The following is a 24,733-nucleotide window of genomic DNA, read 5'->3' as shown; positions in this document are numbered from 1 at the left end:
TCTCTAAAGCCCTTCTCGCCTTGCCTCCCTCCCTCCCCCCCCTACCCCCCCCCTCCCATTTCCCCACAACACATAAATACACCCTCCGCTCCCTCCTATCCCGCGCCCTTCCCGGGCACGTTGGCGCATGTTCCTCACGCGAGCCGCGGACGACTCGGCGGTGCATGGCAATGCAGTGAACCAGTTATTGAACTGAGCGGGGAGAGGACGGGCGTCGCAGCAAGTGGGTGGTAAGATTGACACCCAAAGACATCTAGAGAGTCCCTGTCTCCAGCAACGGTGCTGCTGTCTGCCCGTGCCGAAACATTGTGACATATTGATTTCACCTGCAAAATGCGAGACGCTCGGAAGTCGCTTTGACCTACAGCGAGAAAGATCGGCCAAGTCTCCATGTCTTCCAGTGCAGCGAAATTTACCCGACGCAGGTATTTCACTGTGGCGAGAGATCCACATGTAAAGCGTTATGCCTGGTCTCCTGTAAAACAAATTCCGCTAGCGTATTGAATGTAACTATTCCACTCTCTTACATATGCATGCACTCAGGTTATTCGTTAATAGCTTGTTTATAGCGATTTTGCCGTGCTGCTGGTAGTTCAACATTTGCTGTTTTTTTTTTCTTTGCTTTTACTCATTACGTTCGGTGAGCTCTTTCCACTTTTGTTTTCACGTACACTCCACACTACTTTCCAGGGGTCTTTCAAGTAATTTTCTTCGTTAGGAAGCCGCAGGATGTGTGGTGTCTTGCCTTCCATTCACGGTGCTTCCAGCCTTACTTTTGTGTGCGAGTTGATGGGGCAGGCGGTACAGAGACACCATGCATTTTGGTCTCGAGCATGACATGTATCGATCGTAATCTACGTATTCCTTTAGGGTTGCACAATTTCTTTACCTGGCTATTGCTGCTTACGAGCCTTTCACCTCATGAGCTTATAACTTCCATAGATGTGCCATTTATTAATTTCCTCGTAAAAAAGTAAAACCGTTTGCGCGGTTTTATTTCTACGATGTCCCATTAACTGGCCTACAACTGGACTCTTTTAAGTTGCATATAAATATCTTCAGCAAGTTCCTGGCTTTTTTCGTCGTTCTTTGATTTCCATAAGGTTCTTTGTTGTCTTATTGATATTAGTATAACTTTCACTCGCTTTAAATATATACAATTCAGCAGTCTTATTCATGAGTCGGCTATGTTACTTTTATTTTTTTTTTTCAGTAGGCTAACATTTCATATGCCTCTTTAACCTTATCTTAGATATAGTCGTTCTGAAATGTATCTTTTTCTCACTCCAAATTTTGCTGAAGAGAGCAAAAAGGCGCCGTGGCGCCGCGTAAAAGCCGCCAACAAACCGGTCACGCAGACGCTGATTATTTAGCTCGCTAACTATATATCCCCCTATATATATTTTTTTATTCATGCAAATATCGCACTGAAACGTTTTGTGGGGATAAAAATCCCGCTACGGAATCGACGGAGACGACAGTGGCGGGCGGGGAAGAAAGGAAGGAGCTCCCGCTTTGCGCACAGGAATCAACCGGGAGAGGGAGGAGAGCGAGGCTGGCCGGTACTTCGCGAGCGCCGATGAATCATGCTCCGAGAAGATGTCAAGAAAGGGCAAGTCCCCTGAAAGCCAATCAGACAGCGGCTCCTTCCCACTTGCTTGTTGCTGCAAGCCCATTTGGGGCTGTCTTCGGGGCTCTTGGTAGAAAGCTCAAACAAGGGAGCAGAGTGCTGCTTTTCACCGACCGGTTCCTTCGAGTGTCGGCGAGGTCATCGACGTCATATTTGCCAAGCTCCAGTTACCGACCAGTGGCGACGAGACGTTGACACTCCAAATCATGATGTAAGGGCCAAGTGCCGAAATTTTGTTATGTTTTTCATTAGCTCAAATGTTTGCTGCACAGGCTTTCACATCAAAATGCTAGAAATCCGATAACTTTTGCTGTCTAAAAGAGAGCGCCTTTCTCCACTCTGCAACCACATATGAGGTCGCGTGGGACCAGTAGTCTTGCTGCATAAAGGAGATGCTTGGACTTTGTAGAATGGCCATTTCGGCCTTTGTTTTTGTTTTTGTTTTTTCGTCCTCGAAGCAAGCGATTTCATTTTCATATCTACTTACTGTCTGTAAGAGCATATATAAATTGCAGTTGTTTTTGTACCGTCTTTTATTAACTGCACGACCGCAAGGTTATGCACGTAAAGCTAGAAGCCGGTTTTTTGCTGAATAGAATAAGATGAAGCTCCTCTACTATAGGCATTGATTAGGCCTGTCTAGCAAAATATTAGCTATGCGGGCTTTGTAACGAAGGCCACCACTATTTTTGCTGTGTTGTCGATATGTATGGATAGTTTTTATTGTTGAGAATGTTTTGCATCCCAGAACGGTAGTGAACGCGAAATTTTGTAGATAGGTGATCAACAATTGCAGATTTCCAATCTTCAATTGTTAACTATCTTTGCCAATTATCCTTCTTGACTCTTCTGCCTTTATCATTACGACGCCTTTTTACATTAAGTACATTTGTGTTCGAGTTTTTTTTTTTTTTGAAGGCGCTGCATATAGTTTTACAAGAAAAAAAAAAAAGCTGAGACGATCAAAATGGTTGGGTCTTTCCCGGCTTCCCTTCTTTTCATATAAAACTACGTAGCGTATGCAATTCGTCCATTTTTATACGCTTTTTCTCTTCGTATAAGTTGTTAAGTTACCGTTTGAAATATTTCTTGGAAGTCATATTTTATAAAACGACTGTATACTTAATACAGACGTGCATTGATTTTTTTTTTATTTCGCTAACTTGCCATGAAGCATACTATAGAAACACATGAAAATCGTTTTCTGCCAAAAACTGGAGAAAGCTTTTGCTTTTATTGTTGTTTGTTAGCCACTCGGAGAATCCTCCTCCTTCGTCGTCGACAGTCCTACTTCCTGGAGTAATGGTGTGATGACGCCCTCGTCCCTGCACAAGTCCACAGCAGGTGGCCCCCTCCCCCTCTGCAGCCGGTGTAGAACATTTCGGGCAGGTAGTCGGTCTTATGTCTTGGGAGTCCCATTGACACTTGACCCACTGGGTAAGGGGCGCCCCAGCTCTTATCCTTCTAAGGTATACCTCCCCCAGTCTAGTTAAGTTATTAGGGAGGGTGTAAGTGCACGGCGGGATAAGGGCACGCGCACTTTTCCGCAAAGAGGATGCTAGGATGGGGACGACGGAGCTTCGTGGGGGATGCATTAGCGTTTGGAATTTGGTGTGAGGTTGCCAACTTTTCTACACTCAGCTTTCTCAGCATTGTATTGTGCCCAGTGTATCTGGAAGCATATTTTTGTTTTCTTAATAAGCTCATGGATATTCTGCGTTACACGTATCTTTGTCACTCTTTTAGTTGTTTTATGGCAGCTAAGGAGTCTGTATAGATGTGGGCTTCTGTTCTTATTTTATTTATGACCTTCATTGCATCGCGGATTGCGTATTGAAGTTCCATTACAAGCGGGTCCGGATGTTCTATTTCGTATTCATTATGTACGTTTAGCTCTTCGTGAGTCGGGGTGGTATCTGCTTTTCTGCCGCCATTTTCTGTAATCTATGCATGTGTATAGGCAATACAGGTTCATGGAAGTACATCAACCAGAGGGCGAGACTCTGGGTTATCTTTACGACGTAGCTTAGTCGTTTTGTTCGTTGTAATAGTGGTGAACTCCCATGAAGGGGGATCAGCTACTGTATAACATATTTTCGTTTCATATCTCTTGTTGCCTCTGGCTGCTCAATGAGTTCTTTCAGTGCGTTAAACTGAGCATATTCCCGAAGAATAGAGATGGCGGCAAATTTTGGTAAGGCAGTAATTGTGCATATTACGTTCAATAACGGCCCACTGTGCATAACCTGCACGTCTGCTGCCACGAGGAGACGAGCGGATTACGCACTATTTTTCTAAATTTGTAAAAGAGGGAGCTGTTTCCGGAATTGTGCAATGGTTGTATAAAAAAGATAACGATGCGTGATCAGCGCACATAATCACTCAATGATATATCAAGGCTAGCATTGGGAGGGGATGGTGGACGGATAGAATCGATACCACGTCAATGGAGAGACACTTATAAGGGCTGCAAAATACAACGCCGGAATCGGCTGTTTTAGCTGACGGGCAGTTTATTAAAGCTACATTTGCTGCATAACGAAATAAACTATTAAATAGGAGGATCACAACGGCCAGATAGCGTCCGACGGCTGATACCTCATTGAAGACAGCCCAGATTGACATACCTATAATTTGGTAAGGCACAGTGCCTTTAAGGAAAGCAATGATGAAAGACGCCACATATCTTCGCGGCGGGTCCTCTCCTTCCGCCTTTCCTTCTCGAAGTCCTTTCCCCGAGCAGAATGGCAAGTGATCGGATTTCTATCGTTTGTTAAATTCTCAGCGTTCTTCATTAAAGAGGTTCTCTCTTCTACCGGATCAAACGTGCTAAAGATATCGTATTTATACAGAGACGACGTCTAATTTTAGCGCAAGAAGGCCGAGTGTAAGATGGCTCGCTAAAGTGACCGAGAAGCTGGATTTATAAACCTAAAAAAATACCAGCACCCCAATCTTCGTTTCCCTTTGTCCATTGTATTGCCAACATACATATTTCCTCGGCACTTCGTTTTTAGGTCTTGCCTTCTGCTGGAAAAATTCGAAATGAGGAAGACTGGCTGTATAAAAGTAGTGGATGAACGGCAAGAAGTCAGTTTTCTCAAGTAGCAATCAAAGCTCGCTCCTCTAGAGCGCCATGTATTGCCCTTAGACAGACCCGGCCCTTGGGGACATATGGTTCCGGAGGTATTCTCATGGAAGATACCTGTCGCTTTACCGGTGGCATACATGAGCATATTCATGTTGTTACACGAGAGGCAGGCGTTTCAGCCTTCCAAGGATTGTGGACACGACGCCTCGTCATCTCTTGGCGCGTTCAATAGTCTCTTCTTCGTTACATTTCCTTTATTTCACTGATATGACGTGAAAAACATGGAGACAACTATATAAACGGGACACTGTACGCTCCAGGCATATATATTGTTCCCACGGATGATCCTGATTCCAGTGTCACTGACATGCACGCGTACGCACAACGCTACGCACGCTTCCCGCTTCGCCGTGTTGACGTTGCTGTTGTCTGGGCAGCGAAGGTCCGAACAGGGGCGCGTGCTTCTCTCGAGAAAGGCCCCGTGTTTTAAGGGAGGCTTCTAGCGAGGCTGTTGACATCGAAAGGAGCCTCGGAGCGCGTGCATCGCTATAAACATGTCGGAGGACGCGCTGAAGAGGCGGCGGCAGGAATGCTGAGCCGGCGTTGACGCGTTCGTCACGTTCAGACGCTTGCTAGGCGAGAGCGCTTTTGTTTTCGGTGCACAGAGTGGCTTTACGGCACGCTGCCTCGGTCGAAGAACGATCAGTGGTGCCTCAGTGGAATGGCGCGAGTCTCGGCTGTTGTATTGGTGGCTGAAAGCGGTGAGGGAAGTGGTGCTGCCTCGTCCCTGACAATGTGAGTTCACCGGGATTTTAGCATCTCCGCAGCAGACACACGACCTGCGTATAACTAAGAACTAAGGAGACCCCACAGAGTATTTAACATCTGCCTTTCACCTTGTGATCAGTGTCATCTTGTTGGTGGTCCAGGAAGTAATATACTAACCTCGACTTCAGGCAATGCGAGGTCAGGTGCTCGTTGTAACATATGCAAGAAACAAAGTATGGGTGGTGAGCAGGTGTTTCAACTGTCTTTGTGTGCACATGAGCACCCACGTTAATAAGAAAACATATTTTTAAAACAAATTTAGCAATACGGTCAATATGTCTATTAATCAGCGCTCACACAGGACATACGCGCCAGCGGTCGCACTGTATACGAATTGATTGCGATCAAATGCTGCCTGTTCGCTTTCCAACGAATTATTCCCGGTTCCCTTTGATGAAAATGTATATGAAACTTGGCTGTTTATTCATGAGGCTGCTGATGATTTCGCCTGTTTACAGAAACGCAGTATCACGACCCGTCGTACTGCCTCTTTAGCGGATGGGCAAACTGCAGTCACCCTGAGATGATCTGAAACAATGGTTTGCACACCGTCCCATTATGCAGCACCCAAACGCGTCATTTTGTTGTAGAGTCCGATTTCAGTTCGTGGAAAGGTCGCACATCGAAAGTCCGTAGGGAGAAGTGGCGAGGGTAGGGTGTCACGATAAAATTTGACCAATGACCAGAAAAATTCTGCCAGCGCTGGTAAGCCAGAAAACACGTTTAACCTGTATGGGATTTCCTTTATTGAAGTACACAATTTGCCATAAGTTCCAAGCCTAAGGGTGTTCGAAATGTTGGAAAAAGTTAGTGGTGATTTAACTCTGGTTAACTCTAGAATAGCGAAAGCAACGGCGGAAGCTTATTTTGCCTGTGCCGGACTCAGAAGCCGCGCATGCATCGGGAGATTGGCCCTGTAGTCGTTATTGCGCTATACAACCGCAAAAAATAGCGTCGTAAGTGAAAACCACTGAGAACTCTTAAATGGCTGCTCGAGCAGGCCTAGAAAAGGGTCCAACTGCGGAAGTTAGCCATGGGGTGGTTTCGTCTCGATTTCACAAGTGACGTTGACAGAGTGATCGGTACGATGGAGCTTCGCACAAAAGCACATAGCCGCTTGTTCGCAGCTCAGAAGTGCTTGTAGCTGGTCATGCTAGTGCATGCTCAGGAAGGGGCGGGAGCGCAACGAGGTACGTACATCGAAGTAACCTGTTCCCCTTCTACGTCCGTGTACCTGGTCTCCATGATGCACCCATGGCGCACACGTGCAAAGCCTACATGGTCTGCAACCTCCCTCTCGCCGTTCGCACGAACGACGTATCCCAGTCGGCACTGTTTGTGATGGGGCCGGCAGTGTATACAAGGCTCTTACACGACCTTTGCCTTTTTTTTTTTTAATGCCCCATCAGTTCTGTATACTTAAAAGCTGTAGCAGAGCTACTTTCCGACCGAAATCCGCAACTTCTCTTTTCAACAGCAAGGAATCTCTTCTCGTGCTGTGGGAAATAGGATAATGGATTATGCCGAGAATAGAGGAAATACACGTTCAGATTTCCGTCGGGGGTGCTGGTGTTGCAGGGCGAATCATACCCACCTCTAGCTAGTGCTCAGCGTCGCCGCTATGACGACGAAAACTTGGGTTTTGAGTCGCGCGGCCATTATGCGGAAGTGTGATCTTTGCCAAAAGGCTATATTTTACGCCCAATATTCTCCAGCATAGTTATCTTCCATACAAAGAAAGCTCAGTTTGTATAGAAGCTTTCAACTGCATGTCCATACCAGACGTTTGCGGTATCCTTGCGAAACAAACTGCTTCTTTCGGGCCGAACATTTAGGTGTTGCTTCAAAGTATAGAGTGTTCGGACGAAGGGGGCCGAGACGAAGCGGGCGTGCCGGAAGCCCATCCCTTGCCAAATGCGCCCAGCTTCCGGTGTGACTGTTCCCGTTTTTTAAGCGATAGCCTCACTACGCGTGGTAACGCCAAGGTCACCGTGTGCTTCTGATGACCTTCAAACAGCTTCGAGGCCAAGTTGGATCTTAAGCCACAACCACTTTAGGTAGCTGTGTTACTACCAAAGGTCGAGGTTAAAGGTCAACTGACTTGGGAAGTAGCTTTACGCGTGAGCAGCTGCGTTGCGAGACACATGATCGCTGACGTCAATCTCGAGAATATATATGTAAAGGCATGCCGCGCGCCTCGGCTATATCTGCCGCTTCAAACTAGGTTTAACCGAAGCTAAACCACAGCCAGTTTTTAAACGAACGTCCTATTCGTCGTATGTATTTATCAGTGTACGTGCATAGGCTCCGAGAACACTATTCGTCGGGCACCTTCAAGTGTCACGTGAACATCATGCAGTTGTTGCAACGAAGCACAACCGAAAGTAATAATGAGTGGTCGAAAGATGGTCTTATAAACTATAGGAAGTCCGGTCATTCACGTTTGTTATTCTAGGCCTCCTTGCAACATGATATGATAGGAAATGTCGAAAAAAACGATGGAAGACGTAATTACAACAAATATGATGTTACGTCAAAGCATCCAGGAAGGGCTGCTGCTGGAAAGGATTTACCAAGCATTATTTTTTTATATTGAATACATGTCGAACCTTTCTTGAAAGCTTTTCGAAGCGCATACGGAACAAAAATGTCAGATCAAGGCACAACTAGGTTGCCAGTGTGGGAGAGGAGAGGGGTATGACTCGTAGCTTATTCAAGTTGGTCCTTAGAGGATACGTCTTCTTCACCGCGAGCTGTGTGTCGATCGGGGACTGTACGTTTCGTTGAAGCTGGCTTTGTCAAGGCTAAGTTGTTTGCGACGGACATAGAAGGCGGTGAGCATTCAGGATCCCACGCCATAAGATACTGGCAATGAGTAGAAAAATGCGCTCTCTTGACAATATTTTAAAACTCACAAAGAAAAAAACTACTTGTGAGCTTTTGGTAGTTTTGGTCGTACTAGAACGTCATTGAAGTTTTATTATGCTGTCGTCTAAGAGCGGTGAATTTTTATCTACCTGAAAAATTTGAATTACTATGGCACAGAATATATAGCGTCCTGGCATGTCGGCAACGGTTCGCATTGTTACCGTCCGCAAACTCCTAGTTTAGCTCCTCGCCAGGCTGATACAGTGTGTAGCGATAAGGTTCCTATTTACTACTCCCAACAGGCAAGAGAGAGAAAAAAAAACGTAAAAATCGGATCATGAAGCCTAACTAGGCCGTTGAGACCATTGTGGAGCTTGTATAACATAAAAATATGAACAGAAAAATTGAAATAAAATATTATATCGCATTTAGGTAATATTATAAATTTCGTGATATGCAACCAGTCAAGTTTCCCTTTTTTTTTTTTTTTTAGTGAAAAAAAGAACGGACTGGTAGAGGAGCCTGATAACGATTCTCCCTCCTTATGTATTTACTTTTGTATTTTTTTCTGACCAGTGTGACGGGAGATCCTGCAGTGGCCAGGGAGAAGATAGAGGGCGTGCGTGCGAGAGGTGGAGCGTCATCTGCGTTATCTAATCTGCAGGCCCCGTCGAAGGTGAGAGACACGCTCTAACAGACGCTGCATACGAGCGTTCCATTCGAGCCGAGGGAGCCTTTGTATTCTTTCTGTATTTTTCTATTCCTTTTTTTACGATGCTACAGGTTATCTGGCGCCCAGATGAGTCCATTCCGTGTCCGACGCTGCAGCGAGGCACATTCAGCGCTGCGTGAGGCGGCAAGCAGCGTAGCATCGCCTGTCGCCCAGCTCCAGCCATGGCGTCAAACAAACAGGTGAGCTCCCAAAGTTGACATATCAGCTACGGCGGTTCACATGCCGTCGAACGGTATCCAAAGATCACTTTTGCTCACAACCCGTACACAAGTGCATATGGCTTCACATTTGTAAGTGGGCGAGAAGCGCGAATAATCTTTATACAGGAGGCGAGGAGCCTTAGAGGAGGACTGGTTGCATGGCGTTCGTTGTTCGTGGATGTCGCATCACACACATTCGATTAATAAATCAGATACTTTTTCTGGCTGTGTTATGGCCAGCTAGCCCCAGTTTTATACATATTTTTTGTGTGTACACGCACTCGCTCGTGTGTATGTTTACTTTTGTCAGCTCTTTGTACGGCCATATCTGTGCGGTGGCAGATTGTGTCTTCGCTGGAATCTCGAGTGTCCGACAGCGTAGAAGCAGCAGAACCTTTCGCTCTAATTCTTCTTAAAACAAGGGGGTGGGGGATATTTGATCCCCACTACACGTTTTTGCTGATTCACCTGGAATCAACTGCGCTTGTGTTAGAGCCGTTACGAGTAGAGGTATTCCTGTCCAAGGTCCCTGCGCTTGAAATGCCGTTTCGTGTTTGCTTTGAGCCGAATTACCGTACACTGAGATATGGACGCGTCACCCTGTGTTCACGCGCCGGTCGGCAACCGGCGCTCAGCAGATCCCTGCATCGAATTCAGTGGACGACCGTGTAAGCCGTCGCGGCTCCTCGCCAATCGATATTGGTCGAAGGTGCGATTGGCACTCCGGAAATCTCTCTCTTTTTCTTTTTTTGTCATCATGAGTGGCTTGGCCGCGCCATCTCGGAAGGCCTGTGTACACCTCCATTCAATGTAGCTTCTAGATTGCGGCCACTAGTGTTTGAGAACGCTTTTTGTGGCTTTTATTGTCAGATTTACAGTGTAGGGAAAACAAAACTAACGCCCTCCAGCTATTTATTTTATACACTGCGCCGGTGGCATCACTTGAAGTCTTTGGTTTCGCCTCCAGAAGTCGTATATTTCGGCAGCTTTCAGTTAGGGCGTCGTGTATTTAATTGAGCTGAAATAAATATTGCGGGTATGTTTTGTAGCCTGAGAGCAGTGATCGTAACCATCGAAGGACAATGCTATTTTTTTTTGCGCATTCTAAATAACCGTACATAATTAGTACTTGGTGCAGCGCAGACATAATTTTATATCAAATGATGGTGTCGGGAGATTTCAACTGCGTCTTCGGTTCAATTATATCTTTGTTTTGGAACAGCAAGGCCTACCAACACATAGCATCTGATTTTTTTTGGCGGGGGCTTTTCTGGACAGCTGATTAACAGGAGTGAATAATTATGATGGATGACTGTTATAAGGTATATGAAGAAAACGCTTTATACATACACTTTGCGAATATTTCAAATCAACGAAATAAATGTGGTCAGTAGACTTTAAGTTTAAGCTACAATCTCTTTCAGTCCGCAAGACCCCTTAATTGTTTCGCGTTGTGATGGTATAGTTGCATCTATTTTCTAAAAATTAATTACAAAACAGTCGGCAACCAAGTAGAGATAACGGTACGTCTGCCGGTTGACTGACCTGTCCAAAAGGTCAAAGACAATGTATCAGTTCCGAAGTGTGTAAGCCAGGATAGGAGTCTGGACCCCGATATAATGAGCCAAGGTGTATAATACACACTTCCAGTAGGAGGTGATTCATTGCTACTGATGGCTCGATTGTGCTCTCTGTCGATTTACAACGAAAAATGTCATTTACAAATGTCACTTCCCCGTCATCTCGTAATATTCGCGCAGTCGAGGATGTAAATGGCTGGCAATCTGTTTACATGTTACGCCCTCTTGCATGTTTCGTTTTCGTGCTCGACGTGCTGTCGTGACGAAGAGCGTATCTTGAAATCGTTATATATTGATAACAGATAATGAGGTTGAGTTTCTTGAACGTGGTGTGTGTGTGGGGTCATCATGATTTTCTTGTTTAATGTGCGGTTTGGTGCTGCTTGGCTGGGTTATATATCTGTGTTTTTTCAATAAACTTCAGTTGTGAGTTCAGCGCCCGTCCTGTTTGTTCCTCACCTCCATCCACGTCTGCTGCGCTGTTTTTCTATCATGTTATATATTGAGTTGTGACCAAACACACGCCTAGAGTGCCTGTCACGTCAACAGTGACTATCAGCAGCTGTCCAAATGATAGCATGCAAACGAGTGCCGCGTCTCTGATGAGAAATGCTGGTGTCCTTTGAGAGCGCTAACAGTTTGTGCTCTCGTGATATCGCTGCGAAGAGCGAGAAGAGGAGGGACCGAAAGAGAGCGAGGTAATAAACGGAATACGAAGTGGACGATGCAGCTTGAGGCAGAATCGGGAAACGGCTGCGCATTCTGCGAGAGGTGGGAAACTAAAGGCAGCATGCGTAAACGGAGACTGAAAAGAGGTTCAGAAACATTGTAAAAAATACTAAAGGCTGAAAACATTATCTAATAAACAAAGAAGTCGACATATACATCGCGCGACCAGAATCCTTTCGGTCAGCATCGACCCCAAGCCTTAATGAAACAGTAACATTAGAGGATTCTTTAAGTAATACACAGTAAAAATAAAAATAAATAAGACCACTGCAACGACCTATACGTTTGCGTTTTATATGCCTCAAAAACGGAATAATTACTTTAAAAAATATTTTCCCAGTAAATATGTTTATTCTTCCTCATAAGAACGGCTTGAAAGTGTTTAATCATGAAATTGTTTTTTATTAATTTACACCTCATAAGCCTGTATATCAGACAAAATATTTTCAAGGTGGTGGATTTTGGATTTGTTTGAAATAACATGGCATGAAGGAGCGCTCAAAGGCATGAAGACCCCGGGAATTAAAAAAAGGACACACATAACGATGCGTGCAGAGAAGAGCTGCACACTTTTTGAAGGTTTCCTAAAAGATTTCTGAGACATAGCCTTTTTTTTTTTCCCCATCATTCTTGTAATATAACTGTTCTTCCTAAAACTGACAGCGTTGTATTTGTAGAGGACCAGAATGAGTTTACGATAGGGTTGATAAGAAGGCAACAATTTTCAGCAAAGCAAAAAAAAAAAAAAAAGTAAGAATCGTGCTTGCAGTTTTTAAATATAATGTGAATGCGATATTTTGGAAGATTAAGAATAAAAGTTTGCTATGAAGTTTAGCGATTACTGCGAACTCAAAAACAGTCCATAAATGAGGTTTGCTAATGATGAAACGAATGTAAAACCCCGCGACGTACTTAAAGCAGGATTATCGCTTTTGTCGCTTATGCCATCGGCTTCAAATAACTATTTAATTACAAAATTAAGAGACTGAAAAATATTGTTGCGAAGAAGAAGATCGGCATTGGCATGAGAGGAGCCCTCGCGTTAGGCTAGCCATTAAATCATCGTTTCACCAAGTTTTGCCGTATTCTTGCTTGTCACCATGTAACAATATGTTGCGGTTTGAGAGTGAAGACCGCCAAACTCACCAAGAAACACAAATCTAATACGTTGTGCACTTCATAATACAGGCCATGTACGACGATACTATTTTCTCTCATAATTATGAGCTTCACTGAACGGAAACGACAAGTGAAACTACTATAACAGCAGAGGTATTTCAGGCCTAACTACATCTACTGCACGGCAAAGGCCTCTTTTTTTTATCCCCCACTTAACCCTGTTCTGTGACAGTTTCAAGTAACCTTATCGTTTCACCTAAACCTTAATCCGGCTTCAAAGTAACCGATCATGTATCATGGCAACTCCTAGGCCATGCAGGCATGTTCACACGGTTATGCTAAAGTGGCGCTGGACTGGTAGCTTACGCTATCGATTCATACCTTTAAAGGAGAAGCTAAATGTGTCCCTCAAACTTTTTTCTTCAGCTCTCTCGGTCTATAACTAGGTGTATCTCTCATCATGTATAGCGACATGTAATTTTGTTGTGCGTGTATTTGTCCAGTGCTATAAAATGTTTATACTGCATACATGTTGCGATCACCTAGTAACTGTTATGGTTGCCACTTTCAGCCCTTTAGTATAAAAAATATTGCCTTTGTTCAGGCACCTGAAAACTTGGGAAATACATTGCATTCAATTTTGTTGTTAATAATTCAATTCAGTTTTATTATATCATCGTTGTGTAGATTCCAGCATATACATACAGAAGGAGGTCTCAGAGTCAGCGACTGTATCGGGATCCTTTTGTAAGTAAATATAAGTAATGAAGAAACAAATGAGGTGCCAGAAAAAAAAAAAAAAGCTTCATCTGCTACAGCACGGCGACTTTCCTTTTATACTTATTCACATCGAGCTCAGACGCTGTATTGCTAAGTTATGCAGGCAAGGTATTGTACATATTTGTTCCTTTCCGATGGGATCGAAATAAGATGTTTGCGGCTGCGCAGTATAATGCTGTCGTGCTAGATATCAATCCTTACTTTAATTTAGGTACGATGGCTGAATAACAGTCCTCTCTCAGGGAGCTTTTAATAATTAAAAGGATGAGTGCAGCGAGTAGTCTGTTACGTTATTAGGTTTAAAGCATAGGTTATGAGTGCTTGGGTATGAGAAATAAGTAAAGTTAAGTTACAACTGTTACCCTTCAGCAACGCGGTACATTAAAACGGCGATAGCTAGAAAGATATAATTCCACCAGTTAGAGCGCCGTACCGGAGTGATCGATGCCGCTAGCTCTTCTCTTTTTCGATGAGCAATGATTCTGATTGCTAGTTTTGCATGAACATTGAAGCAAAATTGGAAGTATTGGTAAACATATACTATTCTTAACGGATCTGGATTGGTCACTATTGGATTCGTATTCCTTCCGGGTTTTATTCGCGTTTGATTCAATTCGGCGTAGCAGTAATTACTATTCACACTTTTCTAGCCTCACCTTCCTTGCTGACAATAACGCCGCGTTACCTGTACCGTGTTTAGTCTACAGACTCTTCCTTTTCAGCTTATCGAGGTACGTGTCAGTCACCTTATCTGCCTGGACAAAACGAAACGGTGGCTGTTCTTGGAATACATACAGTTTCTTATCAGGGTGACAGTTCACACACATTGATTGCGCATGACCGTTGGTACGTCATTGCGCAACACATTATACCCGAACTTCGTTTTTCAGGAAGCGTATTTAGTTTTCTTCGTTCATACTAAACGAGGCTTACTTTAAGCCCACATTGGTACGCTCTTTTTCTAATTCACGTTCAGGTCAGCTCTATAATGTCTGCGGAAAACCTCCACTGTGCCATATTCGGTGGTGCGAATACGGGCGGCCTTTTCTGTGCCGGTACGAGCCGTGTGTGTGACTTCCGGACATCATACCTTGTTTGTATTGAATATATAAGATGGCTTTCAGAGGGCGAGAGCCTGACAAGACCTGTACGTAGGCTCCGAGAAAAACTCGGAGGGGACTATTAACCATGAAACTATTAACAGAAGGCAGGCGTTCAATATCCGGCTATGGAGGAGATGCATCGATTCATTATTCCTGTTGATTGTGGTGGTATACATACATAGGTTAAATTAGGTTAGATTAGTTTAGTTGAGTCAGTAAAGACCGTGACAGCAGCTGTGTTAGCACCTTGCCCTACTTCAAGACTGCGCTTTCTAATCCTATTCCCATTATTTTGTTTTATTCGCTACTGGTATAGACTTTATGTTATGCCTTTTGGCCTCCATAACATTGCTCACTTTAATGAATAAGCCTTCATGCTGCTGCGGAAACATGCGCTGGAAACGTGCGCTTCACCGGAGGCCAGGTATGTTAACACAGTAAAAAAAAAAAAAAAAAAAAAAAAAATATATATATATATATATATATATATATATATATATATATATATATATATATATATATATATATATATATATATATATATATATATATATATATATATATATATATATATATATATTGTCCTTTTTCATGACAAAAGCTGCCAGTGAACTAAGCCGTAAGCGGCTTTCTGCAATCTGTAAAACGCAGTTATTTAGTTTCCGTTGAACGAATACGGAAAGGGTCTGTACAGTAATGCAAATATAGAAAAAACAAAGCGCTCATATCTACGACAGCAATGTGCTTTACATATAACATCATACAATAGAATACCACTTGAACGAACGTCATTTAAAAACGGTATTCAGTTTTACGAACTTCATTGGAGTCCCCCATCGAAGCTCCATTGAACGCTATGCAAACGCCCTTCATTTTAATAAAATTCAGTTATTCCCCATTTCGGTCCTACGAACATTTTCCGCGGCATCATCCTATGCCTCTCAATACTTAGCATTTAAACAAGCATTTTTGTTGGATATTTTTATGTTGAGAACCGCGTTTGATCACTGCTTGGCGAAAAGTGGCTGTCATTAAGTTTAAACTAAACTGGCTACCTAAACAAGCTTATAGCCAGCCGAACCCATAGCTGGCTTTGCACGCTTAATTAGCTCCACAGTCATAGCCAGCCGCGGGCAGAGTTTCAGCTCTACTAGGCCCTTCAGCTCCATGAAAGGCATACGTATATATGCATGCTGGTTAACCATTATCTGCTGAAGCAATGATCTGCTTGGAGAAAATGAAGGTCTTTGCTGCCCAGTAGACCGTTGTACAGGACAAAGCTCACGGGAGCTTACATACAGTGACTGAGTTCGAGACCATTGCAGTCCCAAGTTCAAAACTGCGAAGGTTGCTGTATTCTTCGCTTGCAAATGAGCGCAGCGAAGAATAAATGGATTGAGATATGATTTGGACACGTGATGTTCCTTGGGGCTAACGGAAATTAGCTTCCACACACTTATTCCAGTTAAGCAAACTTTCACTTCAACAAGCTTTTTCTTAACATCTCTTGTAGTTCGTTCAAGGGGTTTCATTGTACTTTATATACATATCAGTGTTTCATGATTCGTTACGCACATGCTCTCCTTTCCAACTGCATAGCCGATTCTGATGCTCGCGAATAAAGAGTGCCTCCATGAAAACCATCATTTGCGTAGAATCAGCATTGCATACAATTTTAATGCGATAGATTAAAATTCCCATTATTCAGAAAATCTGGCGTTGGCTTGTCGACGTCCTCAATACTGGTACCAGCGTGCACATCACGAAATCGAGATTCGTTTAATACCACCCGTACCTCTCTACGACCCCTGGTTCGTCGGTATAGCAGACGCGGAACAGTGAGAAGGTGGCGACCCCACCGAAGTGCGGCGGGAGGTGGAAACAAACCCGATTTCGAAGGCCGTAATGAAGCGCGCTCTCCCTCGATACCGGCCGTGGTTGAGTTTGATAGTTTGAAGGCCGTTTGATAGTGTAGCAGGTAATGCAGCGGTAGCTGGGGGGGACTTGGTCACGTGGCTTTGGGAAATCATGGCCTTGCACAGGGAGGACCAGGTGGTGGACTCCGTTGTATGGGCGGTCATGTGGTAGTTAAGGAAGTTTTGCAATGCTGTAGCTATGATCACGGGTCTTGGCCGCCGTCTTGAATGTGAGAGCGACGTAGAAACGGAAGAGAAACCAGCAGATGTAAGCGGTAAGCGCTAACGTTCTTAAAATCACCAGCATGATGCGCTAAATGGTAGTTTGCAGGTGACATGGTCGGGCGCTGATTGATGTGTGGGTTAAGTGACGTAACGAGACTTTGTTAAATGGCCTAGTTGGCAGGGGCTGCCATTTCGGGTAGCTCTTTTCAGAGGGAAGGGTGAGGTAGATATTTAATCCTCTGAGAATCTTGGACCTAATCAGAAACGCTACGTTTACATCACGCAAGCTCGTCTGTACGGCTTGGTTAGTACGGGGCGTTAAAGTCATGTCGCGCAGTCTTTCTCATCCCTCATGTAATGCCCCATAACAGGGGCCTTTGAGGTACAATAAATAAATAATGTGGTAGCCTACAAATGTATGCTAGGTGTTATGAATGAGATGATGTAGGAACATATTTAGGGATTAGTGATTAATCTACAAATGCAATGCGTCTTGTTTGTTTGGGCTATTACACAAAGTTACATTTGTCATATGTTGATCGAAATTAAGCTAATATCATGCAATGTGGGTTGTGTATGTGTTTTTTTTTTTGCTATTGTACGTGTGAAAAGTTTTTGTAATTGTAGAACAGTGTCGCGTTATATACCTGCTCTTGTTAAGAAAACGATTGCTATTTAAATATATGCTGCAGCATTAGTCCGAACTGCGTAGAGGCAGATGACTCGTCAGGCACCAGTTGCCTTTAGCTTCTGTTCCTGCATCAGACATTGTATTTTTATGCTGTCAAAGAGTGAAATTAATAAATAAATAAGTGAGTAGTGAAGTGCATATGCATCAATGGGGAGCCGTCATACCCTTAAAGACGGAGCTGAAGTGCGCCCAAATAATATAAGGCGTTAGTATCTGTGTTGAATATATCCAAAAAAATCAAAATACCCGCTTCTGATAGTGTTCGCGAAGAGGAAACAACATATGTATATCTTCGGATGTGCCGTTTTTCTGACATTGGAGTAAAGAGAGTTAAATCGACAGAAAAAAAGAAACAGCAATGAACTGCGCTTATTTTTTGTGTGCTTCGCAAAGCCCTTCTATAGGCAGCTTTTCATTCTGACCATAATAATTGGAGACGCTATTATTTATAGCCAACGTTTTTCATCCTTTGAGCCATCGTCGCAGTACTTGGAATCAAGGCAATCCATATATAAAAGAAAAAGTTTTTTTCCTTCGAATGTCTGTTGTTTCTAAGCAGTAAAGGTGTGTGCGCGCGTGCGTGCGGGCGCGAAGATAGACACCAATGCGTAAAGTTACGTATGCTATTTAATAGGCCCACAGCCACCACTCTCTTGTATCATACAGAGCCTCAACCCATCGCCGCCCTCCCAACCACCGCTTGTGTGTGTGCGAAGCAATAGCATCCTTCACAAGGTGCATCTCCTGGCACATTTGCGTAAAACATGTAGCCTATTCAATAACCAGCCCCTAATACTCTCGTTATCTGCGGGAAGCTACACGTATCAGCAAACACTGAACCACCTACGTTCACCCTAGAAGCCCCTTTCATCTTTGTGCACGTGCAGTCTAGCTTGTACCGTCCAGTAGCCCCTCCCATCTGGAGAAACTACTTTCTCTATGGTGCAGATCCTCATACACTCCAGCAAAAAGTAAGAAGCGGGGGGGGGGGGGGGGTGGAGGAAAGGGCGTAGATGATAACATGTGCTTCTATACAATGTTTCTCAAATGAGTGTCCACAAACTCCTGCAGGCGGCCAGCAACAATATTAGGGAGTCCGCGAAACCCATTCCCGCGCGCGCACGCGCACGCGCACACACACACACACACACACACACACACACACACACACACACACACACACACACACACACACACACACACACACACACACACACACACACACACACACACACACACACACACACACACACACACACACACACACACACACACACACACACACACACACACACACACACACACACACACACACACACACACACACACACACACACACACACACACACACACACACACACACACACACACACACACACACACACACACACACACACACGCACGCACACACAGGAAAGATGGCGCGAGATACCGTTTTATTTGCCGTGTTAAAAGCACGAAGGTTCACAGCCGACTTTAATTTTTCAAAGGGAATGAAACGCGAAATAAGTGCAGAAACGGAGAGCGCGCGTGTGAGAGTGCGTCTACGATATTTGTTGATGCGACACGGTGAAATTCGATCTCTGGCTGCGGTGCTGGACGCAGCTGCAATGCAAAGTCGTCTTGGGTGTCCGACGAGTGAGCAGCGTGGTGTTGAGAGGAGCCGAATCCCTTCCATACCGGCGCCGACGCGCCGCTTCTACCCCACGTCCTGTCCTTTGCAAGCTGTGACGCGCTGGTTTATCCAATGCGCGTTTTACAGAGGCTAGTTTAACCTTGACTCAATCCGAATTCCGCAACCTGCTCCAGGCAGGCCGCTCAAGGTCCCCCCCTCCCCATTTCCTTCCCGCTTTCCTGTCTCAATGGGTCCTCCACCCCTTCTACTGGTCCACAAGGTTCCCCGATTCATCTTTGGCTTATAACCATTGTTCTAGAGCATAGCTGGCTTTGTGCTCACACTGTTTCTTTGAGTTCGGTTTCGTGGTCGCTTATTCGTTCCACTGCTGCGCGGTTGCGAGGGCTCTGTAGTGGACAGAGTGGGGTGGGAACAGAGACAGAGGCTTTTAGTGGAAGGCGCGTGAAGATAGGTTGGTGGCAGTGGAACTTCCGGAGGGTACACGGTTGGGCGGCTCAGCGGTAGGTAGCGGTTCTCTATAGGGTGGAGGTGGGTAATGGGTAGGGTGGTCGGGTGGCACGGTTTTTTACACTTCTGCGAAAATGAGTAAGGCGGGAGGAAAAAGGCTACAGCAAAAACGCGTCCGCCTCTAAATCATATCGGAACTGAATTCATAATAACGAGCAGAATGCACGCTGTCGCATTGCATCAGTAGCCCAGCCAGTCACACGCTACGTTACTACAAGCATAGAGTGTGCGCCAACGTCTCAGTGGCGAAGGGCTGCAGCCATATCTATTTGGCATAGGCCACATGCTCGTGTTTTAAGGGCTATAGTATGGTGGCTGTAACTATAACCACGCGCTGTGTAGAAAAATGGCTTCCATGGCGTCTGATATATACAAGAAAAGTAAAACAAATAAAAAAATACAAATGGCAACATGATTACTTCAGCTATACGGTTTAGCCCCGCCGGGGTGGTGCAGTGGTTACGGCGCTCGACTACTGCGCCCAAGGACGCGGGATCGAATCCCGGCCTCGGCAGCCGCTTTTCGTTGGAGGCGAAAAGCCAGGCGCCCGTGTGCTGTGCGATGTCAGTGCACGTTAAAGAACCCCAGGTGGTCTAAATTTCCGGAGTCCTCCACTACGGCATCTCTCATAGCCTGAGTCGCTTTGGGACGTTAAACCCTACAAACCAAACCAAACCTATACGGTTTCACTGAATGCAGCCAATGGATGGACGCCTAAACTTTTTAGACTGTCTGGAGTCTCGAGAGGAGAAGGAAAGGCGAGAAAGGGTCAAATAATGAATATCGACTCCCAATAACTGCTTTTAGTAATTCGTGAAAAAAATTCACAAAACAGTGTCCTGTATGAATGAATGCCGGAACTGTTTTTAAATGCATTTCAGAATCCTCTAGAAAATGCTTTCTCTCAACAGGGTGGTTTAAACCCACAAAACGGCTACTAGTTACCTCTTTTCTCTGGAAAGCGGTTTCACTAGTGCCGTTTCCCGCAATGAGACGCCACAAGCGGGTTCTTTCATTTTCTTGCCTCCACTGACCGTAATGAGTGATCGCTTATTCGTAAAAACAGAGGAGTGATTGCAGCAGACGGATATCTCACCGCCAGCGTTCGAACTCGCGTCGAAGATAAAGCGGTGACGATAGCAGCGCACATTTTCTGGCAGGTTTATCTGCCGTGCTCCCCAACGTCACTGGCCGCACTTCCGTTCTTCGACGCGCAATGTCTCATTGTGCATCAGCAGCCTCACCGACTGAACGTCGTTTTAACTTATGCAGAGTGAATATTGCATTACATCACAGTTGATTCTGCACTCCACAGAAGTCACGGGCACCTCCTAACCTTGGTGAAGGGGACGCGTGGGGGAAGGTTTGGACCGGCGCTTCGTATCCAAGGCTTTGGGTATGGCTGCTTTTTTTTTTTTTTTTTTTACAATTTTGCTTGTTGTGGGAAGATAGAATAGAAGGCATGCAAAAAAGCTGAGGCGCGTGAAAGGGGCACAGTTAGCGAAGTTATTATAATGTGGTCCCGTAGAGATTGAACATCACTTTAAAACGTAAAGGCTCCCAATATTGGGGGTGGCCACGTTACCCTTCCTTCTCGCCCTTGCTAAATAGTCGTATCAATTAAGTTTCTGCGATATTGAATTCGGGACAAATGAATAAAATTCGAACTGCCTCTTATATAACGCGTAAGCTACTTCCATGAAAGTTTTATTACTGATTGGCTTGCAAAAGCAAATCAGGATAACCAGTCAGAATATTATTGCTAAAATACCAGTCAACCATTGATCTAAAGCGCACGCGAAAGGCTATGCGATCTCAGCCCCTGTACAGCACGCCATCAATACATGAGCGCAGTTCATCTTTAAGCTACTAACGCTTTGATGCACTTTGAGGGAACATAAGACGTGCATTTCCGCATAGGTTGGCTGGGCCGTTTTGTACGTTGATATTTCCTGCGAATAGTACTGGGAGTTTTTCCACGCGACGCATCTAAACACAAGAAGTGGCGACAACCGTCCGTGCACGGTTGGAATTCCTAAAGTGTGTTGTCATGTCAAGGGCGGATACTCGAAAGAAACCAACGTCAGAGTCTGTCAGATGCCCCGCATCACTTGCTTCGTTGTTTTAGCCTCGTTTTCAGAAGTCCAGAGATTGAAAATATCATACTCTAATCCCAAAAAACTTCGCTTTTTTTTTTCAGAAAATTGTTCCCGTGTGGACCGGCCCTTAACGTAGCCGTCCTTTCATTTGGGTCCTTGTTTGTGTTATTGCTTTTGTTGCATTTGTGCTCCGTTTGTTCACATGGCCATCATTTGAAAACTGCAGCAGACGTTCTCAATCTACAGCTTCGTAATTATTAAGCGTATCCACAAGATCAGCTGGAAATACTCGCGGGTGTCTCCAAACCGGCAGTTTTCGTCCCGGAAATGGAAACAATCAAATAATTACATATTTAAGGCCGCACACTTCGCAGCTGTTATTTTAGAAATGTAGGTTACCTTTGAAACTGTGTTTCTAGAAGTTGCTGCTCAGTTTCATGCTTCGAAACAAAGGGTTAGGGAGGAAACTTTTGCAATTGAGGAGACCGACAATTCGATACTACTCAATTTTAATCACTAAAAGCGGGACGTAAAATTTCTGTTATATTATTTACTAGTCTGTTCGTAAGACGCACTGTATGGGCACTGGGTTCATGGGTATCTGGTACAGGAATTGTGGTGAAGGCTTTTGGCAAGAGGTGATTGTGGCATGGTTCGAATGCTGCCAATGCTTTTGCAGCGAAAGCTACAATGGCTACGAACCTGCGATTGCACTGTGGCGGTGCATGTGAGGAGGCACATAGCCGTTGTCTAGCAACCGTCGCAGCTGGCGGACGTCGCGCTCGCCGCACTGTCTGGCAATCAAGGAGCAACCAGAAGAAGAAGATGAAGAAGAAATGCTCGTCTTTATTGCAACAAATAAGAACGTTGATGCAACATAACTAGACAACCAGACTAACCTGGATTTGCAAACAAGGTTAAGATGGCATAGCCGTGCTAAGCCACTGCTAATTTTAAGCTGGTAGTAGTGATGATTATAGGCTAGACAGCGGCGTATTTCGGGCGAGCGTGTACTGAGCATTGGATTGGATTGGAGTTGATTAGATTGTATTGGAGTAGATTAGATTAGGCTGGATTGAATTGGACTGGATTGGATTGAATTGGACTGGATTGGATTATATTTTACTAGAATGATCTGTACATGATTGTACTGGATTAGACTAGACTGGATTGGCTTTAATTGGATCAGATTAAACTGATTTGAAATTGATTGCACTGGACTAGATGGGATTAGATTGAATTTGAGAGGAGTAGGCAACCCAGCGCTTGACACACACGCTTTCGCTGCGTATACCCTGGCCTAGCTGAGCTGAACTACCACCAATGTTTTGCAACTGGCGCATAATGACACGGGGCTTTTACAATGGGTGTTTTCCTCACCCGGCTATCCTCCTGCAACAGATATGAGGGCTTTATCCTGGTTGGAAACAACTTACATTGAAATTTGCTGGCGATATGAGGCCAGTTGCGGCTAGATCCACGGCACGACGCAATTATAATAGCAGCGACTCACATCCGGATAACCAGGTTTTGGTTTACACACCAAAAGCGCCGTACTTGACAAATGTTGCTGTGATACTCAAGTATTCAGTTTTTTGTAAATGACAATGCGAAATTCAGAATATCTGTTTAAACTATAGGCAAACATTTATTGAAGAAGATTGCACCATACCTACGCTATAGCTCTATATTAAGAAAGTAATACATGACAAAAAAGAAAAAGTAGAATACAGCCTTCGGATATTAGTATTATTTGCTGAACTAATCTTTGTGGTTAATTTCATAGTTCCGTTCCCGCACTTGATGCTTCTTGAGTCTTTGAGTTTAAGTACAAATGATGACACGTTGCCTGAAAGTGTGCTTGTCAATCACGATCGCCGTTAACATATCGCAATAAGGCCGTTGTGTATCACAATATGCTACACTTGCCGTACAGCTGCGTTCGAAGGGCGTTTAACTGAACTGGGGAATGATCCAATTAAGCAGAATCCAGTTTGCCTCAACAAGAGCGGCACTGCATTAGTTCGACTGTGGTTTCCGCAAACACGTTTCTTTTAAGGTTGAAGGGAAAGACATTGGCCCCGGCACTCGACTGATGCGGAGGAAGGAGTGGGTTAACCATTCGGGGCAGACTACAGAGAAACTAAGGTGACAATCGTTGTGTGTTGACGCACTCTCAGTGAAACGTTCCTAAGCGCACTTGTACGACAGAGTTGAGGTCACGGCGTTATCGGTCCGGCTAGACTCGTCTACGGTCTAGTATCTGTCATTGCTCAACGGTATTTATTAGTAGAGTAAGAAAATAAAAGGCGACTCAGAATCAACACAATTCAGCCAGAAATTCTATTCCTTCGATTACCTGTCTTGGCGAACATTTTTTTTTCTTCAAAGGTGCGTTTGTGAAAGACGCCGTTTGAAGGCTCAGTTCGAACAAATCCTGCGGAAAGGAGATCTTCAAATGGTTGAGAACGAAGCGATATCCTGGCTCATGTTATTAGCCGTTAGTTTCAAAATCGTCAATAGAATTGGGCTAGCCGGCGCGACTGCACGAGAGTTTAACGGTGTGTTTCAGATTCTCGTTTTCTTTTTTTTTTTTTTTCTAAATCAGCGCAGTTAGGTCATCATCCACAACGGTATTATAGCCACTTCTTGTTCTGAACTGTGAGCTTTCCTTATACTGCCAGGGATGTGCAAGGTTGGTAGGAACGGCGCGTAAAGACAGGCAGAAGAACAAAAAAGGAGAGAAAGAAACTGAGAGAGAGAGAGAGAGAGAGAGAGAGAGAGAGAGAGAGAGAGAGAGAGAGAGAGAGAGAGATAAATAAAAATAATTTAAGAGAAAAAAGTCAGGACAACTACGCTTTCAGAAAACTGAGCGATCCAGTCAGCGCGGAAGGTTTAGAGTCTCAAAACAGATGGAAGGGAGCACCGTGTACAAACCTAGCGTTCTTTCCGGCAGTGTCGCCAATATGAGCATCGCAAGCTCAGCTGAAGCATGCGA

At 44.6% G+C, this 24,733-nt stretch overlaps 1 protein-coding gene across 2 annotated transcripts in view; it reads left to right on the top strand.

The window, feature by feature from the left end:
- Nucleotides 1–24,733, top strand: part of LOC146208006 (neprilysin-1-like) — a 65,055-nt gene that overhangs the window by 21,365 nt on the left and 18,957 nt on the right. For both annotated transcript variants that reach the window (XM_084591696.1, XM_084591695.1), the window contains exons 2-3: nucleotides 8,994–9,093; nucleotides 9,201–9,329. In XM_084591696.1, coding sequence (XP_084447822.1) covers nucleotides 9,312–9,329 — 18 coding nt within the window. In that variant the 5' untranslated portion in view covers nucleotides 8,994–9,093; nucleotides 9,201–9,311. The remainder of the gene's footprint in view (nucleotides 1–8,993; nucleotides 9,094–9,200; nucleotides 9,330–24,733) is intronic.

This window comes from Amblyomma maculatum, chromosome 1 (assembly GCF_055883805.1).
Source record: "Amblyomma maculatum isolate TAMU_Amacu chromosome 1, ASM5588380v1, whole genome shotgun sequence".
Classification (NCBI taxonomy): domain Eukaryota; kingdom Metazoa; phylum Arthropoda; class Arachnida; order Ixodida; family Ixodidae; genus Amblyomma; species Amblyomma maculatum.
The sequence above is the reverse complement of the archived record's forward strand: the minus strand, read 5'-3'. Positions and strand labels throughout refer to the sequence as shown.